This window comes from Corapipo altera, unplaced genomic scaffold (assembly GCF_003945725.1).
Source record: "Corapipo altera isolate COAL_440 unplaced genomic scaffold, ASM394572v1 47, whole genome shotgun sequence".
In the NCBI taxonomy this organism is placed as follows: domain Eukaryota; kingdom Metazoa; phylum Chordata; class Aves; order Passeriformes; family Pipridae; genus Corapipo; species Corapipo altera.
The window spans coordinates 4574899-4601464 of record NW_020884897.1 but is presented as its reverse complement, the minus strand read 5'-3'; the positions used below and the strand labels follow the sequence as shown (position 1 = coordinate 4601464).

At 39.8% G+C, this 26566-nt stretch overlaps 1 protein-coding gene across 1 annotated transcript; it reads right to left on the bottom strand.

Moving 5' to 3' along the window:
- Positions 1-418: 418 nt before the first annotated feature.
- Positions 419-26566, bottom strand: PITRM1 (pitrilysin metallopeptidase 1). The gene is made up of 27 exons (XM_027648365.1): positions 26431-26566; positions 26137-26239; positions 25121-25227; positions 24391-24542; positions 23837-23951; positions 23629-23725; positions 23095-23255; positions 21707-21833; positions 20871-20959; positions 20202-20330; positions 18458-18571; positions 17938-18034; positions 14813-14947; positions 12699-12837; positions 12027-12143; positions 10784-10916; positions 9974-10094; positions 9099-9175; positions 8635-8800; positions 8410-8510; positions 7334-7454; positions 6474-6545; positions 5206-5318; positions 4542-4667; positions 3153-3298; positions 1408-1510; positions 419-896 (listed from the first exon to the last, which is right to left on the bottom strand). Exons 1-27 carry the CDS (start codon positions 26466-26468, stop codon positions 803-805), a joined length of 3093 nt encoding a protein of 1030 aa, XP_027504166.1. The 5' UTR covers positions 26469-26566; the 3' UTR covers positions 419-802.

Here is a 26566-nt window from a genome sequence, read left to right as displayed (position 1 = left end):
GAGGCTCTAACAACTTGAAGCAAGGTTACACCCTTCTGAATCTCATGTTTCTGTGTTCTCAGAGCTTCTTCAAGACTATTAAAAAAACCCACCATAATGATCAAAAACAGTAATGTGATTTTTGAAATTAGGCTGCCAAACAGCCAAAACTGTTTCCTCATACCAGCTTATATTAACTGGACCTTGAGAAGAAGTTAGATACTAAACCATGTCATACCAAAAATGACTGAATGCTGCCCAAATTTGCAAACTAAGTTGAACTTAAATAGACTGTCCCTTGATTCATTAGGAATTCGCCCACGGCACTGCAGTTCACCCACACTCAGCTCAACATAAGGTGGAATGTACTGTCACAGACTCCTTTGGCTGTAGGTGTCTTATGCAAAGGAAGCTGGAATTACCACACAACAGAATGAAATCTGTCAGTATGAGAGACAGTTCTTTATATATCCAACAGCAGACATGATTTCAAACACCATTTAAAACTAGAGTTTTACATATACAAAAATATTTCCTTTATATAGTATTCATATGCAATTGGAGGAGTGAGGCTTCAGTAAAAGATTAAGGTCTGTCTTTGCCATGCAGAGCATGTAATTCTTGCTCTTAAATACTGTATGGTTAGAAAATTTTTCACATCGTTATTTCAAGGGCAGCTTCTAACTGGTTTGGTGAACACTTAAAAACAGCAATGAACCTTTCAGTGTTACCATAGCACTATTAAAAGTTACTAAAAAAGCCCCTAATGATGTAGTCACACAGATTGACTTGTTTTATGTTAGCAGGGATATTCAGCAGCAAGTCATCGTTTGACCCATGAGGGATCTTTGGTGATATCTGCATTCTCTGGGCCCAGTACAGCTTGACCACGAGTGCTCTTCCCAGCTGCAAGATACCTGCAAAAAAACCCCATAAACAAGTGAGAAGCTGGTGCATTCAGTTATCCATAGTTCTGCTCTCCAAGTTAAAACTATTTTCATCTCAGGAAAAAGTCTTCTTTGATGTGTACAACTTGTTAGTGTTTACTCTACTCTGCAGTAGTGGAATTCTTATGTCTACAGTGCAATTCAGAAGTCAGGCACAAAATGCTACAACTTGAGTAGAACCAGCTCATACAGTGAGTGTACTGACACTCCAGTTAGTTTCTGGACCTCTCAAAAGAAAAACAATCTCCCACGAATTCAGAATGTAGGAGGGAGTTACATCTGCTACAGTGCAGAATATAAAAAGCGGGATATAATTAACATGTCTCTTTCTAGGTTACAAAAGAAAATAGTGAAAGTAGTATGAAGGGCCAAGGGGAGAAATCCAATATCTTAAGTATGAAAACTTTCACAGACTTCTTAGAAATCAGGTTTTTGTTCTGTTTTTCAAGTAAACATCTCCCTAAATTGAGCACAGGCTTACTTGTTTGATACATCAACCAGGTTATCACTGTTGACAGCAAAGAGTTGTTCTCTGTGTGACTGCTTCATTTCATCTGAAATCCCATACAAGAATTGACCCATTCCTAGGGAAAAGAAAACAAAACCCCACATTGCACTGTAATCTCAGTCACAGCCAAGTGCAGGAATGAGTGCAAACTACAACAGTAACACGTGCTGGAAAGGAACATAGACTACTATCAGGCCATTGTTCTGAGACAGTATCTGAGTCAAGAATCAAAGGTTAGAATTGGGCTGAGGTAGTAAGAGTTTCCTATTTAGTAAAAAAAAAATTAAAAAAATTCATATTCTATTCTGGCAAGTGATTTGTCAAAAATCTGAACATAATGGTGGTCTAGCAAAGTTCAGGCAATTCATTATGAAGAGTCTTGGTACTTTCTGAGTAGCTGCAAGCTCCATTTCATAAAGCTGCTATTTTTAGAACTCTTAAAATTTGCAATCAATTGTGATATATGTGCAACATGAAGGTCTGATCACCTTTTTGTACTACATACAGAAATCTGCATACAAATGTTTTAATGCTCTTGTTGGAATACTTGCCTACAGTATTTTAATATAAATACTATGGTTCCTTGAACAACCAGAGAACTCCAAAATAATCACAGAAAAGCTTTTTGTCAGACAAATAAGCATAGGGGGAAGAAGGTGGCTTGGAAGGACTTCTGTCAACAAGTCCAAGCTCCTGCCCAAGGCAGGGCTGACTTCCCAGCCAGGTAAGGTTGTTCAAGTCCTTGTGCAGGGCCCGGTGACTGATGAAGTAACAGCATGAAAGGACACACATTCTCTCTGCACCAGTTCCCAGGCCTATGGAACAGAGCTCTCCATTCAGTGTTCACTGAGTTTGCCATCGCTCTGTTAAGATCTGTGTTCAAATGCCAAAGAATGTTCATCATCCCTCACTAACACCAACACCCAATGTGCAGGCACTGCACTCGTGTGCACCTAACCCTGGTTGATTGCCCAGACCAAAACCAGATTCTGTCACATAAAAGTCAGCTTCACTGGAACTTTTCTCGTTTAGTAAGTTAGTATTAATACGAGCACATTTTAAAATAATACTAATCTTAACCCTGTATACCCTTTATGTATAGGAAGGGAATGTATTCTAACTCGGCGAGTTTTGGATTGAAATTCAGATGAGAATGCAGGAGGGAGGGAAAAGTGAGGAAAGTAAAGCAACATGTCAATAAGCTGAAAAGATGTGAAGATATTACCAAGGCATCGTGAGTGTGCAGATATGTAAAGAAGATCACACCCTCTACCCCAGCAGACAGATATGCTTTAACTTCTTCAGAAAACATGCACAAAGGGCCAGTGACAGTCACAGTCAATATGCCTGCTTGTGTCACAAAAATAATCCTTCGGCTTTCCTTGAATCAGAGGACAGCATTTCTTTTTATTCGTTTGCATTTCATGTCCTTTCCAAACCTAAAGTTGTTTTCCTCAATCTCCCTCCACCTCCAGCTGTGTGCACCTGACATCAAGGAGCAGTAGGAACGAAAAGTTCAGCAGAGAGCCTGCGTGCATGTGGTGTGTCTGAAAAGAAGCAACAGAAACTGCCTGCTTCATTGAAACTGCAGTTAGCTTACATCTCCCAAGTACAAATTTTATCATCTGACACAGTTTAGCAAACTAAGTATTTTCTTCCCCTTAAATTTAAAAAAATAAATACACACTGGCAGCACTGGGAGGCTGGTGAGAATATACCTTTATCCGAAGGAGCTATCGGTGCATCCACAGCAGCAAACACTGCCAGCTTAGCTTCATCAATGTCTTGTTGGGTGAATTCTCCAGATTTGGCCCATTCGACTGCTTTTTCAAATGTTTTCAAAGTGGCTAACGAATTTGGGTCTCTAAGAAGAAAAAGAAAACTTAAAATCAATTACTTCAGTCTTACAAAATGAAAAACCAAAATGGCTGTGTTCTCATTTCATTCATAATTTACTATGCATCACACACAGGGAAAAATAAATTATAAACTTCCTTTTTATATACAAGAGAGGTTTTGGGGTTGCTTGGGTTTTGATTTTTTCCCAAGAAGGAACTAGTGTTATAAACCAGGCAGATTTAGAGTTTGAGATACATGGGTGCAGTTCAGTTGCCTAAAAGTTCCAAGACAGCGTGCAGAGAACTGGTCTAATAACAGAGGGTCAGCTAAGCCAGCACTGTTCACAGGGCACTATCAATTTGCTGCAGCAGCTCAGAAAGCACATCTGCCATTACTACCCACACCAGTAATATTCACGATATGCCGTATCTTCTCTAAGCTGCTTTTCCTGCTACACCTGTTTTTGCTCTCTGTAAAACAGGTGCCACAGGTTAACAACTACTGGCAAGTAAAGGACTACTGCCAGGACAAGTCCTACCACGTTGAAGCTTCACAGAGAGGCAAAGCTGCTCAAACTTCAGTCAGGAATCCTGACCAAGCACTGTGCTAGGCTGCCTTTAGGCCAGGAAAACTATTTAAGCCTGGACTCCAGCCATGTGACATTTCTAGTGGGAATTACATCTACTTTTTAACACTTCCAGTTCAAATTCTATCTGAAAGTGCTTTGGTGAGCCTAGTGCAAGGTAATTGCTCTGGACTGATACAAAAGAGAAGAAAAGAAGGAGAAGGCAGTTCTAGCTCATCACCAGCAATGCCTCCTGCTAAACCTCCAGTGATTCCAGCCAGTCACTGAGAGATACTGTGTAACCTTATGGAACATGCTCATCCTACTTCTTGGGTCTCAAATTTAGAATAGTCTTAAATTCCCTTTTTTAGGGCCTCCTCAACCCAGGACGAAACAAGGAAAAGCCAGTTTTACATAAATCTGGTACCAAGACAGTAAATATCAAAGTACAGACACTCAACAGTTGTTGCTACCAGCAGAGATAAATTAGGCTTTCCCAAGGACACCAACCACTGAAAGCAAGGAAGAGTTTATTAAGCAATTTATCTAACTTCATCAGCACTGAATCACTTTCTTGTTATTTCATTCCTTTTATTTCACTTCATCCTGAAAGAGAGCTACAATTAAGTTGAAAATAAGATACAGCCAAGTGCAGTCAGTGGTCCCCTCAGCCACAAACAGGAAAGAACAAACCCACTGTTACCTGTAGGAGTAGAAAGTGAATATGCCATTGTGACTAAGTTTAGCACCTCCACCATAAGCCCCTCCTTTCTCTCTGATTTCCGTGTGTAGGAATTTAGCTGTCATCAACCGAGCGAGGATTCGAAGGCTGGAATAAGAGAAAGAGCAACAGCAAAGATGTTCAGTGAATTGGACAACAGTAATATCCTCAACTTCCTCTAAAGCTCACCAGGATCCCCATTTGCAATGCACTGCTTCTTGTAATTTGCAACAGTAACAATAGCAATACTCAATATCTAATAATAGCTGAATAACGTGACATCACTGTAAGAGTGCCACTGCTTTGGATCATTCCTTGACTATTTCTATTTATTTCACTTTAATGAAATATGAGAGCAGCATTCTAAGCTTTATTACATGCCATAGGATTGTCAACTCAGAACACATCCAAGTAGGCAGAGCTGTTTATTCCAAGTGAGCAGACAGCACCTCCCAATACTTCACCTCAGCATTTACAGGGCATCTCCAACCCAGCCATGCATCAGTTGCTTTGTACAGATTTTGTAACAAACGCACTGCCAATCATTTTCTATCAACACTCCATTTTCTGCAGTCAGCCCAACACTTCCCATTTGGTTTTGTACTATGCAGCACACAGAGAAGTTCCCTGATGTTTTGCTTCCCACCTTGCATAGTCTGGAGCCATGTAGGGAACTGTCCGAACGCATTCCCCAATGTAGTTCACTGGGAAGGGAAGTACAAAATGGGTCTTCATCTGGCATGGTTTGAAAGTAGGATCCTAAGAGAAGGATGCATTATTGCCACTGTTAGCAGATGATGCAATTTATATAATTTATATAATGTATCTAATTGAGAACTGTGGCAAAATTTCCCTAGTTCTCAAAAAAGTCAAACGTCCAGACACACAAATGCTAAAGCTGCCACTTATCCCAGACTGCAACCAGTGACATTTCGCTTGTGCCCATATCCAGTACACAGAATTGCCTTGGGAAACTGAAGTACAGGGACACCATCCACCAGCTACCCATCCTCGCAACTCAGCTTCTCAGTTCTGCAGATCTTCTGTCTCTGCCAAGGAGTTTGGACTTGGCCATGGATTTACTTCTATTGAAACAAGTGTTCATAACTCTCCACTTCTATGTCATGTATGTACATAGTCACCACATCGTATTTCAATCCATCTACTAAATTCTAGACATTGAAAACAGGTTCCAAAACTGTAACCCACAAAAAAACCCCACTATTTATGACAGCAGCTGCAGTATGAATTTCTGCTCAAACACCCCCTGCAATAAATTCAATTCTTCCTTACCACCCCACTTCAAAAATTCCAGTCCTCTCCATGTCTCTAAGTGCCTGTAAAATTTGCTTCTTTCCCTCTTTCACAGATACAGTTGTTGGTATACTCACTTGAGCATGAGTAGACCCTCACACATCTCCAGTAGTTTTAATCCACCGTTTCATTATTCCCCCATCCTTTCTTAACTTCAGAGACCCCATTCACAGCCCCTCAGACAACTCTGGCTGGGTAGCCAAGCAGAGCAGTGTATTTACAGCACTGGTCAGCAGGCAAAACCGTGGGCTGAGCTCTCCCTGCCCCCTTCTCAAAGGAGAGCTCAGGGTATGCCAAGCTGCTTTTCTGTCCTGTAGCCAAATACAGATTTTCATTTTCACTTAACAGTCACTAATGCTCTTCTGTCAGGTGTCATTCACATTCAGAATCATTTAGGGAGGAGACAAAGGAAAGGAAGGGACTAATTGGACGTGATTAAGAAGTCTGATGGCTAGTTTAAGGAAACAATCCAGTCAGAGGACTGTGGAAATGAGGGGCAGGTTGTGTTTCAGTGCTGTGCCTCTGTAACAGCTTAAAATGGGCCATAAGTATCAGTAACAGCCCTGTAATACCAATATCCCCAAGCAGTAATGTACTTACATTAACTAGTTTCCTTGTCATCTGCAAACCAGTAACCATTTCACTTCCCACAGGTTTCACTTCTGAAGATTTCTACAAGAGACCCAGTCCTCATATTAAAAGATAATTTAACGATTTATACCAAAAATACAACAAATGCAATCCCTTCCACTCAAACCTCTTTAAAACAATCATCAAACTGTGCCTTCATAAACATAACCAAGATACTCAATTACTTCTTCGTATTTTCTAAGCAAAAGCCAAATGAATTTCCTTCCAAGAGTAATTTGGCACTGAGAGATACCAAGACAGAGATTAAATGAGGCCCATAAAGTTTCAGACTATCATTTCACTCATGGGTAGGGAACTTATTCCAGTCTCATCAGAAATTAAGACAAATCTGCATATTGACAGAGCAGATCCTTTGTCAACTCCACTGAATCAAGCATATTTTGTGCCAACTGTCCTGAACACCCTGATAACGAAACAAATTCCTATGCAACTGAGGAACTGCACATCATGCCCTATTTGCTTTTGGCCAACGCTTCTAGTAAAGCTCAGCTAAAAAAGAAATTAGTTTTATGCAACAGGGAAAGGAAGAAATTCTTTTTCCACATCCCACGCCAAGGCAGTAACCTCAGGGTAAGGCTTAACAGCTGATCTACAGGATTTCTATTGTCTACTTTATTGCAGTGAAGACAGTCTGTGTGACAAAACACAGAGCAGCTGATCACAGAGCTGACTCTCACAACTTTCTTCAGACATCTCTGTATGGACTTAGTATCTGAGTTAAAACAATATTCTCCTGATTGCACAGTGGTCATGACACTATCAAGTGAACTGTATTTGATGCCTTAGTCACACATGATGTAATTTCTCACCTCAATCACATGGGGACGAACAGGTTTTCTCTCTTTTTTACTTCTAGCTATGCCCTTTAAAAATTTCTCTACTTCTTTAGATGCTTCTGGTATCTGCTGAGGTGCTGCATTCACTGAACATCTGTCAAAAATACATATCAAGTTTTTAAATATGGTTTTAAATATGGTTTTGTGTTTTCAGACAGTTTTTTATGATTTGTACCACTTTGTCTTTCTAAACATTTTCTATCATATCATCATAATGTTAGATGAGTGGTCTCTGGTAATCTTAACAGAGAAAAAGGCAAAATATTCATAAACCAGCATCTGATGTAGAAAAGAAAAAAAGTCACAGTCCAATTGTTTTTCTTTTGCTTGACCTAAAACACCTACAGAACCAAAGCTGAGCAGTAGCACTCAAACCACTTCTGTGCACAAGACAGGACTACCTCAGTTTTGCAAATATAAATGTCTCTGAAAGAAATTAGTACCCTCTGTATCTTATCTTTACAGGCAGCCCTACCACGGTTTTGAACAGTACAGATATTTATATAAATTCACTTAGCATTTCATGCTTTCCAAAACAAAACTCTGCAACTTATGTCACTTCAAACAGACCCAATTTTGGAACTAATGCATCTGACACTAAACACCACAGCGTGTTTACTTTTTACTAATGTGTTTACATTTTCCAATATATGCATATTTCAGAATGTCACTACTTTCTTTTCAGGAGGAAAAAAAAATCCAAACCATACTGTATTAAACTGTAACAGTACAATATAACAGTATTTGTATAATGGGCACCTTCAAGGGGAAAACAAAAAGGCAGAATTTTGAGTATTTCTGTAAAATCCCACAGGCCACTTACAAACTCTGGGTACAACAGTTACATATGAAAAATTGAATAAAATGAGCTACCATAGCTACTATAGTTGCCATTCTGTAAGCAGGGAGAATTTAAATTAACAACATTCTTATAGTTTTTCCACAGACCTGGTTTCAAAGTATGCAATGAGAGGCACTGAGAAATGCACATTCACAGGCCATGGCCTCTCTTAACCAAAACGCCCCTTTTCTTTTTTGCTGGAGCTCACCTGATGTTGTCACTATTTAATAAATACTTCTTAATGCGTGGTAGTTTGCGCAGTATTGGTTTAATATCGGGCATTTCTGCAATTCTCTTCATCAACTTCACCTGTGTGGGAAGGGAAGGCAGAAATATTACAGATTAAGTCAAAGAAAGAATTAGCAAAACCCCAGCACTGCAATTCCAGAGTTGAGGATTTGGGCCTCACTGAAGGATATTATCAACTTTTCACCTGATCCATCCCACTGAACATTTCCTGCAGTTCTCCAGAAGGGGTAAGGTTTTTGCTGGCTCTAATAGAAGCATATAAATGCCCACAATCTGGAATGCCATTTGACAGCTCCTGGGCAGTCTTCTTAACTAGCACTCTGAAATGTTCTTCCTCATCAAATCTTGGGCTGAAAAAGAATAGAAGCAGGTCTCATGCAAAAGCACACCAATGGAATTTATTATACTGAATAATTCATCATCCCAAGTTCAACATAGAGCTTTTAAACTGTTGGTTGTCCATTTAATTCACTCTATAGTCATGCACTTGATGCAATACTTAGGTTTAGAAAGACACTAAAGATTTAGTTATGAAAGAAATCCCAAAGTAGGATCTCTAAGAAGAGGAGAATGGTTGGGGGAAGAGAGTAAAAGAGATCCCCGAAACACATGCAAACCCACAAACAAACAAAACCCAATGTACTGTACTTGTTAAATATTTCACTCCATAAATGCATCATGTCTGGCAGATTTCTATCCAAGCACAGAGATGAAAAGAGCACACCCTGAAGGAAAAAATAAAAAACAAAATACAAAAAAACCCCTTCACACAAGACAACCAAAGCAATGGCCCGAGAAATACACAATAACATTTTATGAAAGTGATGTAATGATGCCAACCTAATGCTAACATCACAAAATCACTCTAATGCAGGCTGTGCTACTAAATTAGAGCAATCATGAAACATGACTGTTCTCACAAAGCAAGCCTGGCAATTCCTGCTCCTAAACTCCTCAATTCCTCCTTCTTAACAGTCAGCAGCAGTTCAGAAACAAAATTTCTCTTTTTTTTGCATAAAGTACAAGTAAAACTGTTCTGGGGTGCAGCTTCCTGCAAAGGAGTCCCCCTAATTCAACTCCAGGTTCCATGGGGAACAGACCACAGAGCAGACCCCCAGCAAGTTTGAAAGAATCTTAAGATATATTGCTAGAACTGTTATACCCAACACAGGCTCTAATGATCCTGCAAACATTGACATGTTAACAGCACCCTCTATGTATAACACTACACCATTCTGTCCTCTACCCTCTGCTTCCAAAATGTTTTGCAGCACTTGAAAACACGGCAACAGATGTAGTGAAGCACTGCGTTAGACAGGATACCCATGTCAAGCACTCCCCTTCAGACAAAATACTGCTACTTTAACTGTCTGATTTATATCTTACACAAAAAGGCACAAGTCCTTTTATAAACTAAGTTTTAAGGGCACATTAGCTGACCCTCTACCTGGAAGCCCTGACTGACCCTTACCTACACAGCTGTTATTGCAAGTGTAACACCTGCAGGTTTATGATTAATTTACCTGTTCATACACATCTAGGTGTGAATCATCTGGAATGATGTGTGGGCTGACAGACACCCCACCTGTTTTCAGTTCTATTTGCTGGGCCTGTTCCCTGTAATCAAGGGCTCCACATCCCATCCTGTGAAAAACGAGAGAGATTTGTTTCATTTTCAGGGTATGCCAAAACAAGGATCCATACAGCATTTGCAAACTACTGTTCAGGACAATACTAATTTAGCAACTAAACAATCTGGGGCATTACCAAGCAAACATAGTACTTCATGCCTTACAAAAGTTTCACACCCAGCTTTTCAATGAAAGCGTCCTGTTAATTTAAAATGGTGTATTAAAAAGTGTGCTTTATATGCAGGCTTCCATATGGAACTACATTAATAATATCACATAAGCTGTTATCACCAAAAAAAAGAACATATTCCTCCCCAACCAGGTCACTTGTTCTGCTCTGTGCTCCTCCTTCCCTTGTGGGTCACTGTTCCTGTGACCACATGGTGAAATCAGACCAGAAGTCTATTCAAGCGAAAACTTCAATTTCTGCTATGCTATTTTTTAATTACAGGGATTTTCCAATCTGTTCAGGGAATGCTTGTGTTGACACTGGGCAACAAGGCAACGCAGAGAGTGATGGAAAAGGGAAAATGAGCTGGTAGCTCTTTGGAGAAGAGAGAAGACCACTTTCTGCAGGAAATCAACTTATCGGTATTTCCCTTCTACAGTAAGAACAGATGCTGAAATTATTAAAGGCAGTATTATTTTGGCAAGCTGTATTACAGCCTGTTGTTTCAGCTTCTAAGGAAGTAAGCCTCTCACTTTGTAATGACGTTGCAGAAGAGTGGCACGTAAGGTTTGAGCTCCTCGGGAAGCGTGTTCAAGCTGGAAACAGCTCGGAAATAAACCACCCCATTGGTGGGCTGAGCACAGTACTGGACAGGAACTTCATCAGCTAGGGATAAAAAAAAAAAACAAAAGCAAAGAACATCAACAGCTTCCTACTATAAATACACAAAAGCAAAGCAATTTCTTACAAGAACTTCTCATTAAGAATAATTTTCTGTTGGCATTTCAGAGCCATCACTTGTTTAAATTTTGCACATTATAATGAACACTGAACTGAAGGATTTTATTGTGTCTGTTCATGGTAAGGTAATGGATACCTGGACAATCTGAAAAGACAAATCTACTGACAGAGGTCATATTTTAGAGATAGCATTCAAATAAAGGAAACAGCAACTTGTTTCTGAACAAGTCAAGAAGTTTTCTTATTTTTGTCTTCATCACCTCAAAAGTTGAGGAAAGCAGGTTTCTGCATTGTACACTCTCTAAGCTAGGACATTAGAATATACACATTAGAATTTTTGCCAAATCAGGTCTTTTTTAGCATCAAAATTATACAGTCTTGACACTTGGTCATTTTTGCAGGAAAGTGTCTGTCAGAAATACTACAGAACAGTATTTACCTCCAAGATTCTGATAGAACTGTAACAATATTGAGATCTACCATTTTCTATCATTCCATGAGGAATTCCATTAGCAAAGCAAGGAGACACTTTCACTGAAGTTATGCAGAATGACAATTATGTCTTTTTTCCAATGGCTCCTGTTCCTCATATTCTGTAAATAACGGAGCAGGGAGGGAGTGCAACAAGGAAGGCTCAATGCACCAGCTGCCAATAGTGCTGCACCCTGGGTAAGTCTTTGGAAAGTCAGAAGATTGCTCAAGAGCACTGAACATGCCACTCGGAGACTCCTCTGATTGCAGGGCAATGGGGGAGTACACCCAGAGCAAGGAGCTGGCATCAGGAGCACTCCCACCAGATCCTGGGAAGGGCAGGAGGCTGTTCCAGTCAAGAACAGCCCCACATTGCCCCTCAGAGGCCATGGCCACACTGCAGATCCACTGCAATCTGTCTGATCCGAGGTGGGAGGGAAAGGACCATAACTGTGGACAACAAAGTGAGTCCCTCTGCTTTGCAAGGAGCACCAGTTGGGCAAGCAGGCAGGTAACAACCCAACAGTGCTGCTCTTTTGAGCACAAAATAATGGTGACACCAACCTGTGAGCGTTGTCTCCAGCACAGTGAATGGGATTTTGGGCTCGATGTCAGACACTTTTAAAGCTGGGAGACAAGAGGTATCCTGAGGTTTGCTTTGAAGAGCAATTAATTCCAAACCTAGTAAGGAGAGAGTATCAGCTTGTCATTCTCAGCTTTTAGTGAAAGTGCTGTCAAAGCCTAAAACCTACTGAGGTGATAAGAGAGGTTGTGGAGTCTCTCTCACTGGAGATATTCCAGAACAGTGTGGACACAATCTTGTGCCATGTCCTCTAGGATGACACTGCTCAAGCATAGAGGTTGGACCTCTGGTCCCTTCTGACCTGAACTACCTGAATTCCGTGAATTCATCTCCCATTTAGTGCAAGTTAACATGGGAAAGAACAAACAGGCTGGTATTTTAAAATAATTTCCTTTTTTCTGCCCTAACAGAGACATTGATCATTCTATTTTTGAGTGTTAAAACTACTGGAATATACCAACAATACACTGTAGTGTAAGCACTGCACTGCACAGCCCCGTAATACATATACCCAAACTTCCAACAAAAAAACCCATCCCTTTCAGAGCAAATGCTGAAGTGTCCCTGAGAATTTAAAATGTTCTACAGAACATCAGCTAAAAACCCGTGGTTTTAAGCAGTTAGAGACATAAAAATGTGAAAAGCAAGTTAACCTTTTTCAAAAATTTGGGTTTTTTCTTCTTCAGAAAGTGCATTGACCTTTTTTTCCAGCTTTTCTGCTTCCATTTTAGCTTGTTTATCATGGTAGTCTTCCTCTGGACTCATTGACAGAGTCAATCTGTGCGGATTATCCTGCAGAAACATATCCCAAAACAAAGCATTATTAATTCTGAGGGCAGCTTCCTTGCCTCAGATTATTGCTTCATCAGCAGTAAATAAAAGCAGTCTGTGCATCATTTGGCTTGCATGTTATCAAAAGCATCACACACACAGAGTCTGAACTCTCGATTTCATCCAGAACAATCTGCTGCATGGGTGGGGAGCAGAGGCAGCTCACCACAACAAGAAGCATGAACACCCTTCTGTGAAATTTCAGCACAGACTCAGAATCCCTCAACGGCACACAGGACTCATCAGTTTAATTACATCAAGGTTAAACAACTGTACGTAACACCACAGAGCAGCATGCCACAAGTTTTATCTGGAGAGTACTCTAAGACGGGGAATTTCGTTAAAAGTAGGAGGGTTTCATTAAATACCTTCTTCAACCTGCCCAAGCTTGAGTGCACAGACATCCCATATGATATACTACATAATGATATGCATGCCTTATCCTGCTCAGAAATGGTTTACATCAACCTTGCTGCCACAGAACTCCAGGCATAATGCAAATGTCACAACTGCTGCTGAATTCTTCTTCGGTTATACCAGACTATGGAATTCTAATATCAAAATTACTCAAGCAGCTTCCATTTGCCATAATACTGGGAGGCCAGTCAAAAGACAGTGACCTCAAAAACTGCCCATTTCAATGTAGGAGTCAAACAGCAACATCTGTCGCTGACAGACACTGCCAATAATTTGGGACAATGTAATCAGATTCTGTTCTTTATCTCCCCCACGCCTCTGTGAAAAGACTACAGAAATGTATGAAGAGGGAAATGCAAAATTAACTGGCTCTATTAAAATGGACAGGACAAATGGCATTCTCTCCCTTGCTCCCTGCCTGCTTTATTAACTTCCTGGTACAAGGCAGAACAGTGCATAATCTTCTGACAGAAGAACATCCAACTATTCTCATAATTTCCTACTGAGTCGTGTTTTTGCCTCAGCCCCCTCAGCAGAACTGTAAAGGACATTCACAAAAATACTGCACCTGTGTTTCTTCTCTACAAAAGCCAAAATTTAACAGCTCCCTACTGCCTCCAGACACTAACAATGCCTTTAGGAAACCTGATTTCAATTTAGGGCACTGTCTCTTGTTGCCTTTGAGTATATGAGAACCAACATTTACACCAATCAGATTACTTATTGGTAATTACTTATAACACATCTGGCTTTCAACACAATTTAAACAAGTTGACTTGGGGGGGGTGGGAATAACAAACAAAAACACAACCCTACCAACAAAACAACAAAAAAACCAAAACAAAAATCAAAACAAACAACATCACTCTCCCCCAACTACAACAAAACAAAACCAAACCACTTTTGCATTACTATCAAGTGAATTTTTTTCATTTCTGGCATTAGCTAATTAAGGGTTTCAGAACTATTCAGTGTTGTAATGCCTCTATAGATTTTATTTCTGCAAGAACTCCAGGAGAACATATGGACAGGAAAACATGAAAAGAGCAGAAAGTAATTGGCACTGACAGCAAAATTCAGACAGCAGTTCAGTAAACATGAGGAGCACCAAAATAATCTTATTTGTAATCAAATCTTTTTCATGGAAGAAGAGACACACATTGCTATGTCAATATTAAGGAACATATAACTAGGTCTGTAGTTCTCTCAACTTCTCAGCAGGAAACACCCATGTGCCCTTCTGTAGCATCAGGCATCACAGTTTGGTAAAACATTAGCATTTTATCAGTGTTCTATTAAGTGTGTTTCCAAATGTCCAATCAGATAACATTTTTTCCATTTTGAAAAGCTTTCATTTAACCATCTAAAATTAACATGCTTCATTCAAAAGTGCTGCTGTTCAACCTACACCTAGAAATAGGCAACATGGTGACAAAAAAATAGCCCTCAGTTTCATTTTAAATACAAAATTCTGATTTACAAATTAATACTGAAGATAACTTTCCATAAGTTTGCCTACCTTAAAATATGTTTTAACTTTCTCCTGAAGAAATGTGGGATTTTCTTTAAGACACTGCCTGAACCGAGAGACTTGATCTGCAATCTTCAGAAGCTCCACTGGATCCCCATCTTGATTCCAGCACGAGGCTATATGCTGAATAGAAAAGAATAATTAGGTAAGCAGGACAATCCATCTGCATTTCTTTAACTGACAGCCCCTGTGTTCCAAAACCATTTTACCATTTATATTTGAATAACAGACATATAATGAGTAGTTCTAACATTTTTGGAGAGGAGAAAAAAAAAGCTGAAATCTGTTCATATTAAGGGACAATTCCATCATCATCTGTCCCCTGTTCTCTCCATTCTTGCCTCTAATTTTATCATACAAAACCACTGTCTAATTATTACCTTTTTTTTTGCAAAGGTGTCTATATCTGTATTCTGAAAATATATCATAATATTCTTTCCTCCCTCACATTTAAAATAAATTAACTTTTCAGCTCAAGAAAGCAGGAAAAAAGAAACAGGTGGTAGGGACAAAGTAGTATATATATATACATACACTACAGTCTATCCATTTATTGTATCCATCAGATGAAATGATTTATAATAAAGTAACTGAAATATGTAAAATAGAATGGACTTTGGAGAAAGAAGACACTAAATAATCAGAAATATCCCCAGGATATTTCTTTCGGAAAGTTTTTATTCTAGTTTTATTTTCTAATTTGAGACTATTAAGTTTGCTTGAGTTGCTATTGAAAGTTCTTCAAATACACCACAAAGCAAAATAGCAAAAGCTTCTGTATTTCTACTCTGTATGAATGGGGAAATAACAAAAAAAAAGGAAAATATAAAAAACCCCAAGAGATATGAAAGAAAAAGCCTTTACTAGAAGCATATAGAGAACAAATCCATCATAACTGTCAAAATCACCTTCTTTTTTCTTACTTGTTTAATTACAAGCAAGTATTACAAGCCTTCAGCCTTTTTCAGTAATAACTATTTTTACCTATTCTGTGGAAATTCCCTAATGTGATTTAAAGAAGAGTATTCTTTCAGAATATGCTTGAGTTAGTTCTCTTGAAACAAAAGAAGTCACTCTACTTGAGGCTTCTGTAGGGTCATTACAACAATTCAGTGCTGGTTCCCAGCAGGCAACCTAAAAGTTTAACCAAATATCTAAGAGCATTGCCCAAATGTTTTTTGAGCACTGAGAGGCTTGGGGCCATGACCACTTCCTTGGTGTCACAGTTTATCCCTGGCTGGCAGCCTCACTCAGCCACTTACTCACTCCAGCACAGCAGGATGAAGGAGGAGAATCAGAAGGGTGAAAGTGAGGAAACTTGTGGGTTGAGTTTAAGAGGAACAGCAAAAGCTGTGCGTGAGCAGAGCAAAATGTGGAATTCATTGCCTGCTTCCCCTGGGCAGGCCAGGTGTTATGCTCTCTCCAGGACAGCAGGGTTCCATTACATGTAATGGTCACTTGGTAAGACAAAATGTATCACTCCAAATGTCCCCTGCTTTCTTCTTTCCCCAGCTGTTGTTGCTGAGCTTGGTGTCACATGGTGTGGGACAGCCCGTGGGTCAGCTGGGGGCAGCTGTCCCAGCTGTGTCCCCTCCCAGCTCCTTGCCCATTGACAGACTCCTCACTGGTGGAGTGGAGGGAGAAGCAGAGAAGGCCTGGACACTGTGTCAGTAGTAATGAAAACATCCCTGTGTCATCAGCAGCATTCAGCACAAACCCAAAACACAGCCCCATACCAGAGATCTAACTCTATCCCCAGCCAAACCCAGTACACTTGCTTGTTCCAGTGCTTTACCACCCTCACTCTGAAGAGCTTTTTCCTGAACTGATGTCACCTATCTTGACTTTCCTAACACCTTTGACAGTCTCACACACCATCCTTAGTTGCTAGATTGGAGAGACAAGTTTGACGGGTGGACTATTTGATGGATAAGGAATCAGCTGGATGACCACATGCAAGCAGTTGCATTCCAATGCTCAACATCCAAAGGGAGATCAGTAACAAGTGTTGTGTGTTCCTGAGGGGTCTGTATTGGTTCTGATACTATTCAACACCTTTATTAACAATATACAGCCAGTGGCACTGAGAGCATGCTCAGCAGGTTTGCAGATGATCCTAAGCTGTGTGGAGCAGTTGACTCACTGGAGGGAAGGAATGCCATCCAGAGGAACCCAGACAGGCTTGAGGTGTGGACCCACATGAACCTCATGAAGTTCAACAAGTGCAAGGTCCTGAGCCTGGGCTGGGGCAATGACTAGTAATCAGTACACATTGGGTGATGAATGGTTTGAAAGGAGATCTGCAGAGAGTGGCCTGGGGATGAGAAACTGGAAATGAGACCAGAGTGTGTGCTCACAGCCCAGAGAACCAATAGTACCTTGAGCTGCATCACAAGCAGTGTGACCAGCAGCTCGAGGGAGGTGACTCTGCCTCTCTACTTCACTCCCTCTAGACCCCATTCAGCTCTGGGGCCTGCAGGACAAGATAGACACTGATCTGCTAAAGTAGATCCAGAGGAGGCACTCAAAAATTATTAGAGGGCTGGAACACCACTGCCACAAAGAAAGGCTGACAGACTTATGGTTGTTCAGCCTGGAGAAGAGGAGGCTTCAGAGAAACCTTACCATTGCCTTTCAATATTTGAAGGGGGTTTATATGAAGAACTTTCAATAGCAACTCAAGCCAGGAATTGAATTAGTGTACATTTTCACTTGTGAATCTTGAAATTAAGTTACAGCAATACAATCCTAAATTCCATAGAAAAATACAGTCCTCCTATTTGGCTTTTAAAAACACACAAGGCATCCAGCCAAAACATACAGTTCCCAGAGCCAGTACAGCATGCCCCTCACAGAAGTAATTAGTGCTACTGCAATCAAAGCTACTATTCAGGCAGAGACAACAGGCTCACTGCCCAATTAAGTCATACAGTGAGGAGTCCAGAGGTAGTTTCATGGCAACTGAAAGAAAAGATGCTCATGAGATGACAAAGGAAAAGCCCCTAAGTAAAAAGTTTTATACACCAAGAGCCTACAAAATGATCCCATATTTTATAAAGATATAGGCAGTAGAGTTTTTTATTCTTAAAAAAAACCCACACACACAGACTTACAGATGTCAGGGCAAGTCCAAAACTTGTAGACTGATGCTTCAGCTGGATTTCAATTTTGTGAAGCAGAGCTTCAATCCTATCTTCCTCAAATCCTTTCCTTTGGGAAGGGATGATGAGAGAAGGAAATCATATCCATTAACACTAATCACTTTAAATGAAGGTATGAAAATGAATTATATTATCGATAAAGGAAGCATTACAACATAATGTCTTCCCCATTGAATTGAAATTGGTATGAAATAATATTAATATGTTGTGTCATTTAGTGAAACTGCTCTAATATTAAACTCCTGAAGATTACACTGATGAAGAAAGCTACAACAGAGGAAGTAGCAGATACAAGTTTTAAGACTATTGAACAATATTACTGGTTCTTTGATGTGTTTATTGTAATGTAACTAAATTTTTAAGGCATGTTATTATATAAATATACACGTATTATTATATGCCTACATATTATTATAGTAATACTTAAAAGACTAAAAACTAACAGTATTCTCAAAAATTGAGCATTACTCACGCAATAACTTCATCAACTGTTCTAGCAATTATCTGTTTCACAGTATCAATGTCTCTTTCAGCAATACCCTGTAGACCCACACTGAAATAAGTTTCTCTTGTTGAGCCATTAAACCTAGAATAAAACATATCCAACTCAGTGACAAGTACTAGAACTTAAGTGTTAAATCTGCCAACAAAGGTAGAAGGGGAAAAAAAACACCCATCATTTCCACATACACACACAAGATTTTAAACCTAGATAGAAAGAAAACTAATTATCAAAGAGTCAAGAAACGGAACTTAAAAGCATGTTTTGTTCAATTTCAGTAGTAGTAGCTACTGTTAAGAAAACACATGGCATATGGTATTAGAGAAAAAAAAAACAGTTACAAGAGAAAAGCTGATATTTGCTGTTCATCTTCCCATTCATTTGTAACTTCTTTCAGGTAAAGAAGTCTCACTTTTTGAGGTGAAAATTTCAGCTGCACATATTACCAAACACATATATTCTACTTAAGCAGGTGAGTGGAATGGTACTTTTAAAGCAGCATTTGTAAAGTAAGTGGTCGAAGTGAAGCGTTCCATGAACACATAGCAGTTCAAACCAAAGCCACTACACAAAATGTAATAGGTGCTCATCAGCTCATATACAATCAGCATTCCACACCTAAAAAGCACAGAAGGAATTCAGTGGTAGGCTCAGGCATTGAATTTTTCAACAGTGATCTCTGGACTCAAACATTTTCTTCTAGACTGATTCATCAGCACAGTCACTAAGGCAAATTAAAACCAGCTCACTGTACAGTTCAACCCTGTATCAACAGAGACAGCCTGGAAAAGGCTCAGCTGACCAAAAATACAAACCAGTCACTACACTTCAGTGTCTAAAGATGGATTTCTACTGCCATGCTCTGGAATATTAAGATGTCTGCATGGCACTGGCATGCATGACACAGGACTTGCAGGAAGCCAATGACTTCACGTAGAGACTGGCAGAGTAAGACATTAAAATCACAGTGAGCACAGTAAGGTTTCCTACTCAACCCTCTGAGACAGTCAGTGCATGAGGCATGATTTTTGTCATCCTCAAGTCTAAAAATCAGTCAGATGGATCATGCCTGGAAAGTGCTTCTTTCTTTGTGCATACAATCAAGGCAAAATATGATGAGCAGCTGGTCCTGTGGTTCAGTGAAGACTATCCACCCACCCTCAGGCTACAGCACGAAGACACTCCAAAGACAGGCTGCAAGAGCTACAGTTTGAGTAAGTGTTGGCTCAAATACCCGTCTGTACTGACGGGATGGCAAAGTGATGGCACCTAATTGCACAGAGGCACATTTGTGACAGACCTACCTACTACTAAATCACAGAACTGAAGCAAAAAAAGCAACATGGTACAGAGGAGGGCTACCAAACTCTTCTGAGTAACACTAAATGTCCAGGATGAAAAACTTAAGTAAATTAGGGTACTGAAGGGATATCATGCTTTATACTATCTATCCATTTTTGTTGGTCATAAGCTTTAAACAATACAACTTTGTTTAAAATAACTTAGCATCTATCATATTATTTTGATGAGCTAAAAATTACACTTGAGAATGGTTTACAGTTCATCAGAAGAAATTCTTAATATGTTTTAATATTAAAATAAGATTATTCTGGTATAAACTTCCTGTATGAGAGAAGAGTTCTCCTAACTTAATACCAGTTCTCAACTTTTCTAATACTGCTTACAGTGATGAAATGTAAAGTGTAACACTTACCCAACATCAGGACAAAAATCTGTACCAACACCAGACTCAATTAAGGCTTTGTAAAAAGGAGAATTCGGCCCATCAACCAACAGTGAAGACAGCAGGTTTAGTGTGAATGTTTCAAAAGTGTCTGTAATACTAAAGAAAAATTAATAGTTCTTAAAAACCATCAAATTACAAATGTGTGACACCCAGCAACACCAAGTCCATTTCAGAATTACTTTTACAAAACAACGTAGAGGGAGCCAGAGAGAAATAACTGTCAGTTATGAACACTGCTCCAGACCTTAGGGAACTAAGAGAGCTCTGCACCTCTCACTTGTTATAACTACCAGTAAAGCAAGTTAAATCGGGCTGCAAGGGGAGATAAGTTAGTAGTAGGTCATACAGAAAAACTTGCAAATGACAGGAAATTGAAAGGAAGACTGTTATCAAATATCTCACTCACTGAACAGTTGCGTAAAATGCCTGATTTTCCTTGTGTCTATCTGCTAAAGACAAGTTCTGCTTAGCAATTAAACTTCTATTTACTAAAGCAGGATTTGTCTGACTTTCCCATGGCATTACTTCCCCAAAAGATGACGTTTATCAAGGGGACTGGGGACATAAAGCATGCCTACATCTTGCTTAAGTCCCAAAATGAGCCTTTGATTCAGAATTTCATTTTTATATACTTACTCTGTTAACAAGTAGCTGACACTGACAGTTGTCTGCTTGGAAGGATCAGCAGCAAATGAGTCTAAGCCACATGTTACACTGTGTTCTCTCTGGAAAGTAAATTAAATGATACAGACTAAACTTAAGAGCAGAAGTTACAAACAAAAAATGACTGCTTGCATCTTCATAGCATCTTCTTTCTAAAGATTTAAAATAATTTTGCAGATACTCACAGGTAAGTTTAATATTCATGAGTAAATACACAAGCACAATATCTTGAAAAATGTGAGTGGTATCTAGATTTGTAAAAGTGGACAATAGAGAAGAGGTTGAAGAAAATCTGGCCATAATTAACATTCTGAGTTGGCTTTCAAACAAATGCTAAAACTTTCCAGACAAGTCAGCGAGGAAAAGGAGGTGGGGGAGGGAGAGAATGGAAAAAAATATTTTTGACACCAATGTTTGGAGGGTTGGGTACCATTAGAAGGAGTATTTCCTGACACTATGTATCAATATTTCTATCAGTAGCACCAGTGCTTCAGATGATGAGGGCCTTGCAAACCGGAAATAATAAATATAAACAACTGCATGCAATCATTACATTACTGAACCTCAAAATAAACATAGTTTGTCCCCACTACAACCAAAAATAAAAATACTTCAGCTCGTTTATGCAATTCTAAACAAAAGAGTAACTCCAGCAGGTTGGGCTAAAATATTAACCTGTTATATTCAGTTTCTGCCATTCCAAGACTGGATGTGTACTGTTTCTTTTTGTTTAATTGTTTGTGGGGTTTTGTTTTGTTTGGGAGGTTTTTGTTTGTTTGGGGTTTGGTTTGATTTTTTTTTTTACTTACAGGTTTTTCCCAGAGCTTCTGTTTCGGGATGTCAGTTTTTGATTCAATTCTTTCAAATTTTACCAATGCTTCCTCATGTATTTGCTTCAAATGTTGCTCCAGTGGAAAATTACCATAAGTGAAAAACCTGCATTTCAAATAAAAGATTGGGATTAAGCATCAGATTTCACAAGAAATTTAGAATATACTCTGTATGTCATATGTTTTCCAATAATTCAGTTACATCTTGAGAGGGGTATTACAAACAAGGTCTCAAAGTTAAGACCCACCAACTTGAAACATACATAAAATCACAGACCTCTTGGTAAAATTCCACATTTTTCAGCTGGCTTTTATGCTTTGGAGGCCTCAAAATGCCTTATGATTTTTCTTATGTTCAGTTTTTTTATTTTTAAATTTGTTCTATTGCAGCAATATACAAAGATACAAGAAAAAATATTAGTAACTGAAGCCAGAAACCCAGTGCACTCAAGTTTCAGAGGACAAAGTTCTTACAGTCCTCACACATAAAATATAAAATACAATGATCCATGCCTATGATCTATGAAACACAGCTGGGTTTCTTGGGTCAGTCTACCAAACACATTCCCATACCTACAAGACTTCAGGGAACTATATGAGCATGAGGCATGTCTCAGGTAAATCTTATGCCTCAATTAAAAAATCTAAACACAGGTGCAGTAGAATACTTCAAATGATGAGAAAAACAATGGCTGGTAAATTCACTGTCACGACACAAGCTGATGTTCCTTAAGTGAATTAATCAGAGTAACAGATTGAGAACAAAATTAGTACAGAAGAAATAACTATTTCCCTTCATGTAACTTTCAAATTGACTTTTAGCTTAAATACCTTATTAGCGGCAACCAAATTAGTATCTGACTCAAATGAAGATCCATTATTTGGAATCCACTACAGTAATATGTGGTCTGGGAGCAAATTAACAGCTATTAATTTGTAACTTCTAACTTAATCTGTGTTGACTTCAAAGAGCACAGGAACCCCTAGATTCACCTATGGTACCCGTATCATAACTCCTTAACATTATTTCTAAATATGTATTAGTGTGCTCCTTTCCCCCCAACCCATGTGAGTTCAGGGTGAAACATCTGTAAACAAAACCCCTCAAAACAAATCCTCATGATCAAGCCAACAGAAACACCCTTGAAAATTACCCATCTCTCTTTCCTGCCTCAAATCCAACCTCATTGCTCTTCCTACAAGAAATTTCTTGCTTCAATGCTGTCCTAGCTGCTGTAGGGCACAGGTTATCCATGTTCCTGGCCATGTGGATGGAAACACTGTACTGGTGGTCTTCCCCTCACAGAAATATGAACAAAGTGCTAAATCACTACATAACCTAGAAAGTTAGTCCCAGTTTCAGATACCTGGAATTGCTTGGATGATAATGTGTGGCATGGAACTGTTTAAGCTGCTCCCATGTAAGATCAGGAATACATAATGGATCTCCACCAGATACTACACCATAAGTGTGATCAGGAAGGATTTTGTTCTGCACGTGCTGTGCAAATATCCTCTCATTATCTGTCTTAAGAGGAAAACACCACATTTCAGTGAAAGTCATCAAAACACATTTTAAAGATAAAAGGTGCTCAATAACAAGGCCTCAGAGCTCCAACTTCCTCAAGAACTCCCTCCTCACATAAGCATTTAGTTCTGCAGTCCCACATACTTTAATAAAACGTTATCATGTGAATGTAAGAGAAAATTCTGCAATGAAATACATTAACAAGGTGCTGTTTTATATGTAAAAAACCTTTGACAGGCTAACTTTAAAAAAAAAAAAAAACACACCTATGTAACAGACTGTTGACTTTAGTAAATTTTCAAGAGGAATGAGAATCTCTGGTGCAATAATGCACCACGTGTAAGATCTTAAACCAAACAGTCACAAAACTTACAAATGCCCCTTTCATTTCATTAAAAACAACTCCTTTGAAGACTAGAGGTGTCTGAGGATCAGCTGGGTTCTCATGTTCTAACCTCCAACCTTCTTGCCTGAAAAATTAGTAACAGAAGTGTTAGGAGTTTGAAGGTTTTGTTGATTTGGGGGGGCTCTTTTTTTACTTTAAGGTTTGTACCTTAAAGTGCAGTTTCAAGCTGTCTTACCAGAAATCTAATTGCCGTAGACATGGAAAGAATGCTGCATCCAAGTACACAGACAGGAGATTCTGAAAGTCCTTGGGATTTTGTGTTGAAAATGGGTAGAGTGTGTAATCACTAGCTGCATAGAAATAAACATAAAAAAGATCAGCATTTTTGAAAGTCTAAGATGCATTTCACCATCATTTATTTTTAACTTTTCATCCATATAAATAACTGGAAGAAACGGTAAGTATGAAATGTATTTTTGCTGAGGAATACAGGGACTTTTAAAATCGTAGCTATTTTACCACAAGAGCTTTGCTTTAGCCATAGATACATATCAAGAATTAAATGTATTGCTGTATACTACAAAGCTCCAGCTCTACTGGGACTTTGTAACTGCCAAATGAACAAGATCTATTTTGTTGTCTTGCCTTGTTAGTTTTTCAATATCTCACTCAAAACATTCACACCTAATAAAAATGGCTCCCCAAAGTGAAATTAAGGAGAGCCAACAGACAACCGTAATGCAATAAAACCTCATGCATTTTAAGTGGCATTATTTACTTTTGGCTTACCTGTGAATGCATTCATAAAAGTGGACAGTGACCTGTTTAACATTTTAAAGAACGGATCTCTGCAAGGATACTTCTGAGAACCACATAACACCGTGTGCTCAAGAATATGTGGGACCCCAGTGCTGTCCATTGGAGTGGTTCGGAATTGTATACTGCAAGACAGAGAGCACAGAGTGGAATGCACTCATTTGTGAGGAGAAGTCCACCCAACTCCTACCTACAGCTGTGATTTATGGGAACATCATCACTGGCTGACAGCTAGTGTGACACACATCAGGATGCAGAGTTATTGAGTTCTTCAGACTCTTGAGTGCTCAGCCACCTCTTTCAGAGGGTGTATAACCTCTGCACTTCTATTTCTGGAGGTAGTACTGAAGGTCTTAGCACATGAGCAAACACTTTTATTTTTACCGAAAAGGCTCAGAAAAAAACCCAACAAACCTTTGTGGAAGGTTACGGTTGCATTATTTCTGCCTTTGGAAGTTTTCAAGGCCCACCTACATAAATGTCTGAGGAACTGCACCTGAATTACATACTGACCCTGTTTTGAGTAGCAGACTGAACAACAGACTTCACATTTGTTCCAACTTGAAAAACTCTAAGAAGACCCACAAACTAAGTACTACCCTCTCTGTTTTTACAGAAAAATACAGTCACGAAGCTAGATTACAATTCAAAAACCACAAGGTGATGCTGAAATTGAATGTGTTATACACATATTAATGTTTACCTGAAGAGATTATTGGAGTCCTCCCGAGCCACATGTAAATACCTGGCTCCTGTACCATCATGACTAAGCTTCACTGCAGTCAGGAACAGCTCAGGAACAGCTGTCACCTGCATTGACACAAAACATTTGTATTGCAGTGTGACTGAAACTGGGCCAAACAGATCGTGGATGATATAGGAATGTTCAATTTGTTCATCCCGTATATAATACTGTCTCATAGAGAATTAAATAAATTTTTGTTCCTATGGTGTGACAGGATAAAGGCATTATGCAAATGGAAATAAAATTAATAACCCAATTAAAGTAAACTACAACCAAAGAACCATACTCTTATGGTATAGATCGAAATTCAATCAGAAATACAAAGAAATTGCATATATTCAAATGCCAGTGGCTAGGGTAGTAAAAGAAAAACCAAGGAACCCTGTTCTACCACTAGCTCTGTCACTGGCAATCACTTCTCAAAAATAACCCTTTCTGATTTTTTTATTAAAAAAAGCCAAAAGAAATTCAACATATTATTTCCCTCACAGGTTCTCAACAAAAGTGTTAAAAGTAGCTTAGAAGAGAAAATATTGCTTGGATGTGTTTCATAAAACAGCACACAGTGAAGTTCAGCTATCAGTCAGGACTTTTAGGAGGCCACATCGAATGGTCACATCTGCAGCAGACACACAAGCTTGCAGGGTGCATTATTTACTCTAGAATTATCTCCCTATTCTTGTCTATCTTGCATTGGCCTCTTTAGCCATCAGCACGCCTGTAGCAAATGTGAGTAGAGTCCTTCCCAAACCTAGCCATGATGATCTCCCTTTACGAACATGTGTGATTGGCACCTAAAGAATCTGACCACAAAAAGGTAGCTACAAGTAAGTCCTGCATCATTTTTCTGACTGATCACCCAAAGCATCCTTGCAAGTCTTCAGTGTGCAGTGGCCTCACGTAGGTGCCTTCCAACCACGGGGAAGCTGATGTGCACAAACACAGAGGGATCTCAAGCGGCGGGCGACGCTCACCTGCTTCACCGTGAAGCCGTGGATGTGCTCGCCCACCCTGTACTCCAGCGCCCTCTCATTCGCGGGAACGCTCTTCCACCTCCACGACTTCCGACTCAGGGACCTGAAACAACACAGTTCCCTTTAAACAAAAGCGCTACAGCCGCGAGCGGCACCGTCCCTCACGCCCGGGGTCCCGCCGGCCTCCAGCGAGGCGCTGCCCGTCCCGGGGCCGAGCGGGGCCCGGGGCAGCGCAGGGCGGGCGTTCCCCGCGCGGTGCCGGGCACGGGGCCCCCGCTGCCCCCGCTCCCTCACCGGCCGCGGCCCAGCAGCCCCCGGTAGCGGCTCCACATGGCTGCGGGGATGGGCGGCGGGACCGACGGGCCGGGCCGCACAAGCCGGCACAGCACAAGCCGGCACGGCACGGCACGGCACAGCACAGCGCAGCGCA

Bases quoted from the DNA above. Each gene is read 5' to 3' on its own strand.
- PITRM1 (XM_027648365.1), bottom strand. From the start codon at position 26,468: ATGTGGAGCCGCTACCGGGGGCTGCTGGGCCGCGGCCG. The intron at 14,948-17,937 runs GTAAGTCTGTGT...TTTTCTATTCAG, and splicing joins TTGGACTTGCCCTGACATCT to CATATAGCCTCGTGCTGGAA. The intron at 5,319-6,473 runs GTAAGTACATTA...TCCTTCTCTTAG, and splicing joins TGACAAGGAAACTAGTTAAT to GATCCTACTTTCAAACCATG.